Source organism: Polypterus senegalus, chromosome 7 (genome assembly GCF_016835505.1).
Source record: "Polypterus senegalus isolate Bchr_013 chromosome 7, ASM1683550v1, whole genome shotgun sequence".
Classification (NCBI taxonomy): domain Eukaryota; kingdom Metazoa; phylum Chordata; class Cladistia; order Polypteriformes; family Polypteridae; genus Polypterus; species Polypterus senegalus.
The window spans coordinates 162,922,599-162,936,789 of record NC_053160.1 but is presented as its reverse complement, the minus strand read 5'-3'; the positions used below and the strand labels follow the sequence as shown (position 1 = coordinate 162,936,789).

Sequence of the window (14,191 nt, the reverse complement as noted above, 5' to 3'; positions counted from 1 at the left end):
AAGATTCAGCAGAGCTTGCAGTAACCAAACTTGGGTGTGTAGTAGTGCAATTTAATCCATTATCATTTACATTTAGTTCACCAATTGACTTTTTCACACGGGTGACATTGGCATTGGTGAACTTTTTCTTTCAATAAATCAAATGAACATTTAAAAACTGTGTATTGTGTTTACTCAGGTTGTCTTTTGTGTCATATAACTGTTTGGATGGCAAAAACAAGTGTTATGAATGAGCACAAAATGATGAAATCAGGATGATGGCAAAACACTTTTTCACTGCACGTTATTTTTCTAGACTTGTTAATCTACACATAACACAAGTGGATAAGTTCTTTAAAGTTAATATTAATCCAAAGAATTCCAGACATGTAATTTTTAAATTTCTTGCAAAATATAGGGTATAAATATAAATAGCAAACTTTTTTTCATTAGCACAAAATTGTTTAAATTTGGCCAGGTTTAGTTTAACCTGTTACGTTTTACGTGTAATTCTATAAGTGGCTTCTTTGACTTTATAATCTATTTAAGGTTAGCTATACGGTTTTTCGGTCATTGCTAATAAATTTTGCAGTCCGAAAATGAATCTTGAAGGCATTACACATCTCCTTATATGGACATTATTAAATTTTCTGTCTAATAATTTCGTGTTTCCTATAAAAAAAAATCACTCATAGAAGAGAGAGGGTTGACAACAGCAAAAGCTGTATTTTCTATGGCTTAAAGCGATCACCTTGTCAGGACTGGCACTAACAACGGTGGAAAATCCAAGTCTTCGCTCCACGCCTGCAGCGCTAACTACACTCCGTCCCATTTTCGAATTCTGGTCAGGTCGCGGTGGGATCGGACCCTCTTATCTAATACGTAGGGGGGCACAAGCTTGGAGGCAATCTTAGATGGACACACTTATACCCCACACATGCAATTCCTCTCGTTACTTCGGTAACATATTAGTGATAACTAATATTAATCATAACGTGTTAGCATTATTTAAAGGGGCGTGGCAACTGGAAACGACGGGTTTCGTCCTCTTCTACAGCTTCCCGCTTTCTTTCTTTACCCACAACACACGCCACCTCCTGCGATTCCATTGCACTCCGTGCTAAGACGCAGAACGCGCGCGGGCGCCTCACGTCATCACGGGTCAGAGTTCAAAGTCCGCATAAGCAAACAGCGGCGCGCACAGTAGCATGGCGCATTTGGCTGGTTGCGGGTCGTTGTTGCGGCCGTATTGGTCTGCGCTATGTTTTTGTCCATATGTAAATGTGCTACGGCCGTCTGCTGTCATGGTGCAGACAGCGCTTCGTGCACAAGCAAAACGGCATTGTCTTCTAACAGGCTGCGTGGTTGAATGCGGAGCGGGTCGCCGCTACAACTCTACCAGCTCCGAGGCCAAACACAGCGGTGGAGACGACCTGAGCGTTAGGTATCTGGATGGAGAGGACTCAGGTACGCTCCACCGCCTGTGCAGTACTCCGGTGTCATCATATTGTGCAGGGTGTAATGGTGCTGCAAAATCATGGGAAGAGATCGGGTGTGAAGTGACTTTGACGTAAATGGGCTGGTGGGGAGGTTATACAAAACGCACCAGAGGGCCTTCCAAATGTGACCTTGTGCAGGGGCAGCGCATATTATAACACAGCATGGTGAATGTGACATTGCCGTAAACTGATTGATTATTATTTATCAGGAAGAGGAAACGTAATCCCTTGAGAATCTCTTTCTTGAAATGCTACCAGTGGTGGACAAACTCGGCCGTGGACTGTCGCAGTTAACTGCAGATTTTCGTTGCTGCCAGTCTTTCAATGAGCAGGTTCTTTGAGGTTTTCAGATCCTGCACGGTTTTATTATCGTGTTCAAACAATCTAACGGGATGGGTTCTGTCGTTCTACGTATTATAGTGAAGTTTTGTTGTTTACATTTATTTAGAACACCACAGCACCCACCTCGCGTCTTTCCAGTGGTTTAGTACTTGTGATATGGATGACAGGTGCAGTTTCGGACTTAACCTTCACATTAGTTTGCACGTTTTCCTTATTAAACAAGTGAATGTGTTACAGATGAAAAGCGTACGATGCAACAAAACAAATGTGTGCTAGTAAGTTATTTAAAAACAAAGTTACCAATCAAGCTTAGTTTAAGCAATGATTTGGTTTCTATTTTTTTATTCCAGTAATTCCATATATTCCTGCATTTTTTTTAGAGATGTACATTTCTGATCATCAGGCTGGCTGAAATGAAAATCCTTCGACTTTCTAGGAGTGAATTTGCCCAGAGTAGCGCAGCACAAACGTGTATGACTAAATAGTCCATTACTATATGTATGCTAACCTAATATAAAAGTGTTTCTCCTTGTTCATTTAAGATGGACATAAAGTACGTTTTGATTTTAAACCATTAAGCATCTAGCAACACCCATGATATGCATATGCATTTGTTTGATTTTTTTCTGTACATTTTGGTAAATAAGTGGCTACAAATTTAAAGGCACCAACTCTTTTGCTTTAGGGCACGGGCACTCAAATCCAGTCCTGAAGGCTGGCAGTGGGTGCAGATTTTTATTCCAACCAGTTTTTCAATTCCAAGCAAGGCCTAGCAGATAATGAAACTTTAATTATATGGGTTGTTTGTGCTTTCATTCTTCCATGACAAATCTACACATTGTAGAGTTTTTGTTTTCTGAGAATGTCATCCGCATGTTTATTTGTCTGGCACAGATTTGTACCTCTTTGCCCTTCCATTTTTGTCTTATTTATTCCAAAATATTGTGTTACCGCAAGATACTTAGTGGTGCATATACACAAGTTTAAATGAAAGCACCTTAGCTGGGAAGCTAGTGATCCCTTTTTCATTTGCACCTTATTATGAAGTGATGGCAGGTTAACTAAGATATGCAATTAACGATTGTGAGTCATTGCAAATGAGTTAACTAGAACTAAAAAAAAAATAGTTAATGGATAAATGGGTTATAAATTATTTGGTTAAAGCAAACTCCTGCTGTCACTGTGGTCCTCCAGGACTAGAGTTAAGTTACCCCTTCTTTAGGGTATTGTGAAAAATGGCATGTTAGTTGGCTTGGTGCAGAAATTAATAACATCCATATTATGTTTACTGATATATGTAGTTGATGCTTTCTAGAATTTTAATGCCTGAGCATGCACGCGTTGTGGTACTGGTTTCAATTTCTGTATGTTGAAAACATAATTAGACTGGATTTTTTTCTGCTTCATTTGAAAGGTGTATTTAAGCTAATGACATGACCACATTGTAAAGTCTGACCTATTGATTTAAAGTTGTTTGTCAAAGTTATTGCTCATTACTAGTAGGAGATGCTAATGTGCATGTCACTGTCCTTTGAGAAGGACAGAAAACTTTCAGTGTAATCCGTATATAAGATGGTTGTTCAGAAAACTTGAGTTTTTCTTTTTTTTGGCAAAAATGTGCGAATTGAATTTTCTGTTTGTCTTATTCATTCAGACATGTTCATGTCTGAAATGCAGTAAACCATGCCCTAATATACATTTATTTTATCAATTGATTGCCTGTATTATTTGTCCTTTGAGTCAGTATCCTTGTTTTCTATGTTTCTGCCGCTGAATACATCTAATATTCCCCTTTAGATTAGTTTACATAAATGTTATTAATCCCAAGTTGAGAACCACATTTTTGAGATTTGCAGTTGTGCGTATGTGCTGCACTGTCAGTAACCTGAAAATATTTTAAATTGAGCAGTCATTAATAATTATTATTGATCACCATGGAGTTGTGATCATCTGTTTAACCCAGAGTATCAAAAGTCTGTGTATGAAGATAATATTGGAGTCCAAGCAGTATATTATCCATGGTATCTTCACACAGTCTGTTTTAGTTCTAGTGAGGTAAAATCTATTGTTCGTTTGTTATTTCCTTCCATCTCAAGTTGTAAAAGCTAGTTATTGCAGGCAGGGATTTGAAAATAAAATGAGTGAGAATGGATAAATGCTGAAAACCTCCATCTTTATATTCATTTTGTGAACCGTCTTTATCGTTGTGTGTTCTTTGTTACATCTGTACAGTTTGTGTGTGTTGAACAGTAAAAATAATAGCCACTTAAACTGAGCTTGTACCAGTGCCATTCACACTGGCAAGATGGAGCCAGGGAATAATATATTACAACATCCTTGTTAATAAGATAAACAAGAGTTTGTTCTGTTTTTATGATGGTTTTCTTCCCCCTTGCTACCTCTGCAGGATATAATGGAATTGTACTTTTTCTATATCAAGACAAGCATAAGTTTTGCAGTATTTGATGAAATGAGTAATCTTTTTAAAATACTCTGCTTCTTACTACAGACACTACATAATTATTGTATGACTGTTTTTATTTTTTCTTTTGAATTAAAACAGTGAGGTTCAGAAACCCGAGGGTTTTGTGTCAGACAAAAAGTAAGCCACACTCCCATGTTGATTTCACTGCAGTGTAGATTGTGCATTAATTGTTGCTGTTGAGTTCATGCATAATACTTTTCCCCCAGACATTGCATGCATTAACTTGATTGATCTATTCTACATGTACAGTTGTAACATCTTCAGGAATAGTGATGAAACTTAAATATATTTCCAAGAGATGGTGTCATGTTTATTGAACTGAAAAATGGCTATGCAAATAGTGTATCCTGGCTTGGATACATGAGAGAAATATTTCAGCAGTTTTGCCTTCAGCAAAGGAAATAATGGCCATTGACTGTTTCAGCCATCTCCTCTTGTCATCCCACATCCCTCTTACAATTTTAATGACAGTAAATAATCACACATTTAGAAGACATTCTACAGCTGCTGCAGATTATATTGATATAGCTCCAAAAGTAATAGAGACAATAAAAATGTGGAGTGGTTAGCCTGCAGTGTTTAGCTTTTTGTGTATGAAACTTGCAGATATTCAGCTCCGTGTATCTTTGGAGGTTTGGAATCTTATATCTTAATTTTTTACCCCACAAAATTAATAAAAGCTTAATAAAGAACACACATATAGCTGACAATAACTATTTAATTTTTACCTCTATTTTTACTTGTAACTTAAAATTCTTTGAAAGCAAGACAATTAAAATGAAACAGGGAAATGTAGAAATGCAAAAGATTGTTGTTCACTAAATATCACTGTTTATTAATTCTGAGGCATCGGTCAAAAACCTAAAATGTCTCATGATTAAACAAGGAGTTTAATGACAAGATTTGTAAGTTAAGACGTTAGTTCAAATAAAATCATGTAGCCAGTGAGGACCTCCAGGACCAGAACTACACACTCCTAATATAAAGAAAACGGGAAGGATTGTTACCCTCCATCCATTATCCAACCCGCTATATCCTAATTACAGGGTCATGGAGGTCTGCTGGAGCCATTCCTAGCCAACACAGGGTGCAAGGCAGGGTGCCAGCCCACTGCAGGGATTGTTACCAGTCCTGTCATATTTAACTCTGTTTTTAGGAGGCTTCTGACAGGGTACCACGTGAAAGGTTAGTGATCAGACTAAAATGTGGGAAATCAAGACACGGTGTATGGACATGGTACAAAATTGGCCGATGCACAAGTAGCAAAGGGTCATGGTGAGGGGAGCTTTTTCAGAATATGGTAATGTTTAAAGACTGGTCGTGGGGCCACTGCTCCTTTCATTATAAATGATCTAGATATGAATATATATAACCTGCTAGTTAAGTTCGTAGATGATGCCAAACTAGGTAGAAAGGCAAATCATGCAGAATTATCTAGATTACTACCTGGATCGCATACGGGCTTGGGAAGATCTGTGGGAGATGAAATTTAATGTAAAGTATCACATGTCAGAAGTTGAAATGTTAGATTTGATAACGTAATGGGAGGTCTCAAACTTGAAAAGTATGCCTTATGAGAAGGATCGATGGTTATAATGGACTCGTCACTGCCTACATCAACATAGTGTACAGATGCGATCAAGAAAGCTAATAGGTTGTTATGTCTGTAATCACAGTGTCTGGAGTACAAGTCAAGGGGGATTAAGATTAAGTGATATAATCAGCTGGAGTACTCTGTATAGGTTTAGTCTGCATATTACAAATGAAGATGTAGCAGTGTCAGAGAAAGTGCAGAGGAGAGCAGCTAGGCTGATTCTGGGACTGAGAGGTATGTTCTGTGAGGAGAAATTGAAGGAGTTGAATCTGAAATTAAGAGGTGACATGACTGATGTGTTTAACATTATGTTAATTTTTAAACAGGAATACTGGGATACATTAAGGATAAACTTTGCACACATGAGAGCATTCACATGAGGAACCAAAGATACATGGAGTAAATTACCAAGTAGTGTGGAGGAGAGTAGGACTTGAGGGTGTTTTATATATTGATATGATGTTATTTTTAGCAATCTAGGTAAATAGGATTGGTGAGCTCATTAGACTGAATGGCCTGTTGTCGTCACAGTTGTAAGTAGTCTGGAAAGATGTGTTGTTTACAGAAGGAGAAGTGTTTTTTTTTTTTTAATATACTTGCAATTGCATTTGAATAAGAGCCGTGCATTGGCAGATGGTTTTCTTCCTTACTTAGTCTTAAGGGTATTGGAAGAAGTATTATTGTTTAATTTATCACTATCTGGGGATTAAAACAGTTTGTCAAATCAAAAAGCTAAATCCATTTCCCAATTCACATTCCCTTGCCCATGCTAGATTTAGTTATATAGAAAATTCTGTGATTTAATAACACTACACAGGAGCGGCCTACTTGGTGGAGGCAAAAACACATCCCACTTAAAGAAAATTTCTTATTTTAGTTTGACCCTATAAATATGGTGCTCTTTTGTAGAGCAGTTTCAAATTTTTGCATTTCAATAACCAAAGTTTTCTTAATTTATTTTTTAACAGTACCTAACTACAATGAATGAATACCATTTTTATATTCAAGCAAGCATTCTGTACAAAGGTAAAGCAAAAAACTAAAGTCCTTCCTGTCAACCAAGCATGTCCTTAGGCATCAAGAGATAGTAAAAAATACAAAGTTAGTACAGTTTCTAGTGTGATTGTAGTGCATTTTATTAAAAGCCTCAGTGTTGTTGTCAATGTACATTATGTATGATAGGGGCTGTTGGCTTTTTTCTGTGAGATTTTGTGTGGGTGCAGATTTTTGATCCAGCAAATTTCTCTGTTATGGCGCTTTTCCACTGCATAGTACGGCACGACATGGTTCAGTTCAGCTCACATTTGGGGGGTTTTCCACTGGGAACAGTACCTGGTACCTGGTCCTTTTTTTAGTACCACCTCAGCCGAGGTTCCAAGCGCGCCGAACCGTTACCAAAACGTGACGTGTAAACTGCTGGTTCTTTTCTTTAAAGGTACACACACGCGGAAGTTTGTGTCCCGTCTCTCCATCGCTGGACGCAGTTTGTTGCATAAGTGGATGAATGTTTCTTCAGACATTCGAAAGTTCTCCAGCCACTGAGTGTTTGTAAAACCGGGAACAATCACATCCCACCACTCTGAAGCACGGTTAAATGTCCAAACAGATGGTCTGTTGCGGCGACTTTTTTGCAAAATGTGGAAGATCTGTAATATACAGAATCAGCATTTTAATGTTACACTGGCAGTTAATTTCATTTTATGCTTTGCAACAGTGATAAAAGTTAGCTAGTGATGTGCTTTTTTTAGATGCTTACCCTTGCGCGTTGTCGAGCTAAAGTGTTGTCGTTGTCTGCGTGTTGTTGTAAAAGTTCCACGGTGTCACGGCAGTAGAGGCGGTGCAACTATAACGACACGTGAATAATCCCGCCCACTCTAAAGCGGTACTAAACTGCAGTCGAAACGCAAACCGAGCCGAACCAAGGTGTGCTGTACTGAACCGTGCTGTGCCGTACTATGCAGTGGAAAAACGCCTTTAGCTAACCCCTTCTGTAAATGCGAAATGTTATTTATTTTTATATGTTAGTGCTCTCAAGCTGTCATATTGGACATGTTGTGAATTATGCTGAAGTATAGTAGATTAGTACAGTTACATCCATTTCAACTTATTTCTTTTAAAGTGTTATTGAAATGTGTACTTTATGATGAACACACATAGGTATCAGTGAGACCAAGTTAAATTTTGGAGCCTTTATTTGCCAATTTTTAATAGAAAAGGAACAGACTCTCTGGCTATTTAAGAGTAAAAGAAGCAATTAAGGGTTTTAAAAATCTTAAGTATATGAACTAAAATGAATCTGAAAATGATCATCTATTTGTGGCAGCTGACTTCTAATTAAGAAAATTGCCTTCAGTGATATCTTGCAGCTTGGGAATTGATTTGAAATCTCTGGTATATTGCCTTATGTACATTATGTTATGCTCCCTTTGTTATGTGTTATATTTTGCTGTTTCTAACATTTATTATTCCTTGGGGACAAATATCTATTGATCAATCGTCTCCCCCAAAAAATACATACAAACAAGAAGGGGTGTGTCTTCCCATGTCCCAGAAAACTTTGTTAGGCAAATAATTCAAAATTATGAGGTACTAATGGGTATATAGGCGAGTGTTGCCTTTGATGGGGTTTCATATTTGGCTACTACCTTGCGCCAGTGCTGAAGGATGCGGGTTCTTTTCCCCATGATCCTAAGTTGGACTCGGTGAGTTTAGAAGAAAGGTCAGATAAAGGTGCAGAGAACAGGGAGATCTTTATATTCATGTTGGTAGTGACATTTCAGTTATTCATGTATCATAATTAATTCTATACAGCTCCCTCTCCTCTGCCTAAAATATATGGCAAGTCATTTTGATGGCTGAAGCATTTTCATCTTAAAGGCAAGCATTTATTTATTTATGTGAGTTAAGTTATATGTAGTTTTTGTGCAAGTTGTTTTACTGTATAAAAGTTGCCATTTACTACCAAACAAGCTTGTCCTAAAAAGTAATAATTCAATGGGCTCATCCCTTTACATGTGAATGAGTTTCTTTATAGTACAAACTTGTTGTCTGAGAGAAATCTGAGTGACTGACTTATTAAGAATGAACAGCCTTTGCCTTTTGCATAGTATATTACATCAGTATCATCTCTTTGCATTTATTTTAATTTGAGGGATTTTAGAGTAGATCAAGCAACAAAAAAAAAAAAAAACATTTTGGACTTTGACATCTGCTCCATATACAGATTGTATAGTATTAAAAATAATATTAATGCAAAGTATGCTTTTTATTAGTTAAGACATTATAGTTAAGATAACCAACATTGAATAGAATGGTAAGGATTGCTGCCTTTAAGCTCATAGCAGATTTACATTGGAGTGATTTTTGTTATGAGTTTTACCTCTGCTTAAAGTTACTTTTTATATTTTCATTATTATCATTGGTTATTGATATGGGCTATATTATACTACACTAGTATTATATTGTACGATTTACTTTTGCACAAGGCCTTTCTTAAATTATTTGTAGTGTTTTATATTGAATGATAGCAACAGCTGGTTCCACTTTTATGATCAGAAATGTACGTTTACTGCAATAGTCCATCCATTTTCCAAACATGCTTATCCTGAGGGTAGTAGTCTTGCTTGCAGTATAATGTTTAAACAGTAGCCATCAGTGTCATGGTCTGTGTGTTTTAGATATTGCTTACTCTGTTTTTTTCCTCACACTTTTGCTTACTCTTAAATATTCCTTTTTTATTTATCAAATCAATTATGTAATTGTAGCATTAAATATGTTGGTCCTCATAGGTTGTGTCACATACAGATTGACATTTTGTATTTTTCCACAGTATATAAAACATAGGTTTGACAAAAAGAAAAGAGACCAGGGTCAGAAATTGAGCATAAAAATAAAATAGGTTCTCTATTCTATCATCTTTTTTTTCAACTGTGGCTTTGGTCATACTTTTTAAATTTGTGGAGGTTACATGAAATACTCACTTCAGTATGTGGTTCTTTTGGTAGTTGGTACATGTTGTGGTATTTATTACACTTTACAAGTGTAATAAATAGCCTTTTTTTAACTAAAGAGGGTGATGTACACTGTGTTATGGCAACGAAAGGGAATTTCATGGCCTTCATCCACCCAAAGTACATTTTAATTTTTGAGTTAATCTGTCCATATTTATACTGTTTCTGTCTGCTAGCGGTCCACTCATTTGTCAACTTTTTTTTTTTTTTTCTTTTTTTTTTTATATCTTCTCTATGTTTAGCAGTTGAGCTCTTTGCAGTTCAGGAAATCTCTCAGTTACTGTAAGAATGAATAAATACTGTGGTGTGAATGCTGTCATTCTTAGATTTTTTTTATAATTAAAACTAACTTTTTTTTTTTTTTTTTATATAAAATTCTAAATACTGTCTAGCCCTGCTCATTGTCTTTTAATTTGGAGTATTTATTTTTTGTCTGGTTTCTATCTTTTCAGGTCATCTGGAAAATGTACTTTTTTGTACACGAAAAGGTAGATAGGTTAATTATATAACACCATAAAACTGTAAATCTTTTTTGTTGAATTAGGTACTAAATCAATATTTTCGATAGTGTTAGGTGAAATTATGTAATTTTGTTGTCTGTTTAAAGAACCAACAAGATTGACCCATAGTAGCGAGTCATATTTGATGCAGTGTGAGCTGGGAATTGGAGTTCATTTGTGTACATAGCTGGTGTAAAGGACACATTGTTATGAATTATGATATTAGTAAGGACTTTTTTGCTATTAATCAGCCTTTTATTAGCAGACCTAATTTTATGGAACATTTCTCTAAATTTTGTAATTGCATTTTAAATACACAGTAATTAGATATTTCTATGGGTTGAAAAGAAGGAGGTGGGCCATCCATGGTGGTTTACCGTGTCAGTCCAATGTAGGATTCACTCCTACATTTACTTACACTTGCACAGGATGAGATTAGAATTGCCCATTAACCTAATAGGCATGTTTTTTAGTATGAGGGTGGAAATGGGAGTACCAAAAAAATCACTTGTGGATATAAATGCAAATCAACCACAGCCGGGTGTGGGATTTACTGTAGATCCTGAATGCTGTAACTGTACGGTAGAAGTGCTAACCACTCTCCCAACATGGTAGTCCCATTCAGATGTGGAGTGCGGGTATGTAAGTTTGTGTGTGTGTGTGTGGTTGGGGGGGGTGGGGTCATAGATAAATTTGTTGGTACCTCTCCCCGAAAAAAGAAGAACCTGCAATTGTCCCTGAAATAACTTGAAACTGATAAAAGTAATTGGCACCCATCATTATTCATTTTGTATTTGACAAAAATCAGACTTTGCTTTAGAGTTTTGATTCAGTAGAACATTTCAGCTAATCACGGAAATGAAAACGGCATAGAGAAAAGTAATGGAACCTTTTAAACTAATATTTTGTTACATAGCCTGTGTAGTTCTCAGTATGACTTCTGCCCATGTTGACAGGTATTTTGGCCCACTCTTCCTGAGCAGACTACTCCAGCAGGTTCAGGTTTGAAGGTGCCTTCTCCAGACAGACTGTTTCAGTTCAATAGATAATTCAATATTCAATAGATTCAATAGATGTTCCACAGGATTCAAATCAGGGCTCATATAAGGCTACTCCTGAATACTCCAATATTTGGTTTCTAGCCATTCTTAGGGGCTTTTAGCAATGTGTTTTGATCCTGTTGGAGAATCCATGACCTATGACTGATACAGAACTTTCTAACACTGGCCAATACGTTTTGCTCTGCAATGTCTTAATAGTCTTGAGATTTCATTGTTCCCTGCACAAACTCAATGCACCACAATCTAGTCACAGCAAAGCAGCCCCAAAACATAACGGAGTCTTTATGTTTCACAGCAGGTATGGTGTTTTCTTTGAAAGCTTCATTTTTTTTTTCTGTGGACTTTCCAAAAAGCTCCAGTTTTGAGTTATATCCAAAGGACATTCTTCCGGAAGCATTGTACCTTTTCAATATGTATTTTGGCAATTTCCAATTTAGCTTTTTTTCTTTTTTTTTCCCCAAACCGTGACGTTCTCCTGGGTCTTTTTTCCTTTCACCCTGCTGTCACTCATTAATTATGTATGGGGAGATCAGACACTGATGGATCCTGGCCTTAGAGTTCAGCTTGTATCTCTTTGGAAGTTTGTTCTTGGCTTTTTGTCATCCTTTCTTGCTATTCTCATGACAATTTTGGGGATGATTTTCCTCTTGTGGCCACGTCCAGGGAAGCTACAGTCCTATGGACCTTAAATTTCTTAATATTTGCTGTTGATGTCATAGGAACATCAAGCTGCGTGGAGATGGTCTCATAGACTTTGTCTTTAAAATGCTTGTATTTTCTTTCTGATCACCTGACTACTCTCTTCTTTGTTCAGTGTGGGACGCAATGTTACAGAACAACAGAGTGATGACTTTTCCCCATTTTAATAGGGTGAATGACTGCACGATTGGAGACATGTGAGACTAATTAAAGAAAGCAACTAATTTGAAAAATCGCTTTAATCCAGTTATTTTTGACCAGTAGCGGCGCACTACACGATATCAAGCAATGAATACACTTGCCTTTAGCATTCATAGTTTTCATACTCTTTCTCTGTGCGTTTACCATTCGTTTGCTCAGAGGTTGATGCGCTTGTTGCTTCCTGAGCAGCTCTTCTTTTCTCCTCCCTAGTGGCCTGCTTCTTCTCTTTTTTCATTGTCATCTTTTCGTGTTAAAACTGATTTTCAGTGTTTGTGTTGCAATTACTTAGTACGTTTTCCCTAAATTTTCACTTAAGCTGGCAGTTAAGTCTTCAATCTGCCTCAAGAATGATGTAAAATATGAAGAGGTAGGGGAAGTGACGGCTAAGGTGGTAGGGATAAGAACGACGCCCGTATGCATCTAGGTGTACCAGCAAATGTGTCCAGGTCATTTTGGAATATTTGTGCAGAATAAGCAATACTTCACTTCTTTTCACACTTACTTTGCTTTACTCAATCACGTGTCAACCATATGCAAGTGTACATGGGACAATTGTTTTCATGTAATCACTTTTCAGGAGGCATACAATACCAACATATTAGTCCACATCTACCTTGGAAAGGTTTTAGTATTGATAACAAAGTTATTGTCTTGTATATTGTCTATTGTCTATTTATGTACTGCATGTTCAATCTGCTTTTAAATAGCTATCAAATATCTAATCAGTAGTTTGCAGTGGGATATCAAAGTCCTTAAAGTTACTGACATGAGCGATTAGGACATAGAATTAGATTTACACCAGAAGGTATAATTTAAGTTGTCCGAATAGGGCTTAAGTCTTTGGTACTCAATGTGTTTCAGATGGATGCATAACGGCCAATAGTCTGATGCAACAGATGTGGCACATGTCACCAGCTAAATGGAATCAAAGGATTACTGTGGTCAGAGATGGGCTTTCCAGGTTAATATTAAAGTAAACATTAAAGGAAGACGTGTAGTAACTCTTGAAGGTTGGACTAGGAACAGACTGATTTACAACAAGTGTTAAATTAGAATATGAGTGAGCTATCACTGCAAGTGAACAGGGGTACAGTAGGAAGGTCAGCATTGAAGTAAATTGTTTATTTTGGTACAGCTCAAGAGTGATTCCCAAAGGCTGTCCTGGTTGCAGGTTCTTTCTACAACCCAGTTGCTTTCATTCTACCTCTTCAGATAATTTTTATATTGTCTATTTCTTTTTTCGAAGAGTATCATCCAAGTGATTTGTAAACTGTATCAGATTAATACTTGTCAGTTCTTCATTTTTTGCTTTTCTGTTTCATTCCAAATTATTTATTAAACCAGATGCTCAGTGATGAGCACACACTGTTGCAAGTGGGAACACATTAGGTAAATTTTTCTCTAGTTCAATCGTTGGTAACCTCTGTGGCTGCAAGTTTTTGTTCCAGCTAATTTCCGTATCAGTAACTCATTTTACCTCCAGTTGATCTCACTGTTTGATTTACTGGTGTTTTTTGTTCTTCTCTTTTTCTGCAATCAGAAAAACAAATAAGATTTTTACATTTATAAGAAATGAAAATTATTTTTGCCATTGTTCAGATTGTTGTTCCATGGACTTAGCTCTGTTCATTTTAATCTAACAATGACAAGTAACAAGCATAGGATACACCATGAGAAGTCAACCTATAAGACTTCATTTACTGTACTTGCATCTTGCATGCTCATCAGTAACATTGGTTAAATAACAAAACAAAGTAGAAGTTTTTGTGATGGTGATGAAAATCTTAAAAATCAAGATAAAAAAAAAATGATCTTCATTTT

The 14,191-nt window shown here is 36.7% G+C and overlaps 1 protein-coding gene across 1 annotated transcript in view; it reads left to right on the top strand.

The window, feature by feature from the left end:
• Positions 1-1,149: 1,149 nt before the first annotated feature.
• Positions 1,150-14,191, top strand: part of auh (AU RNA binding protein/enoyl-CoA hydratase) — a 207,750-nt gene continuing 194,708 nt past the window's right edge. The window contains exon 1 of the mRNA XM_039759472.1: positions 1,150-1,446. Coding sequence (XP_039615406.1) covers positions 1,188-1,446 — 259 coding nt within the window. The 5' untranslated portion in view covers positions 1,150-1,187. The remainder of the gene's footprint in view (positions 1,447-14,191) is intronic.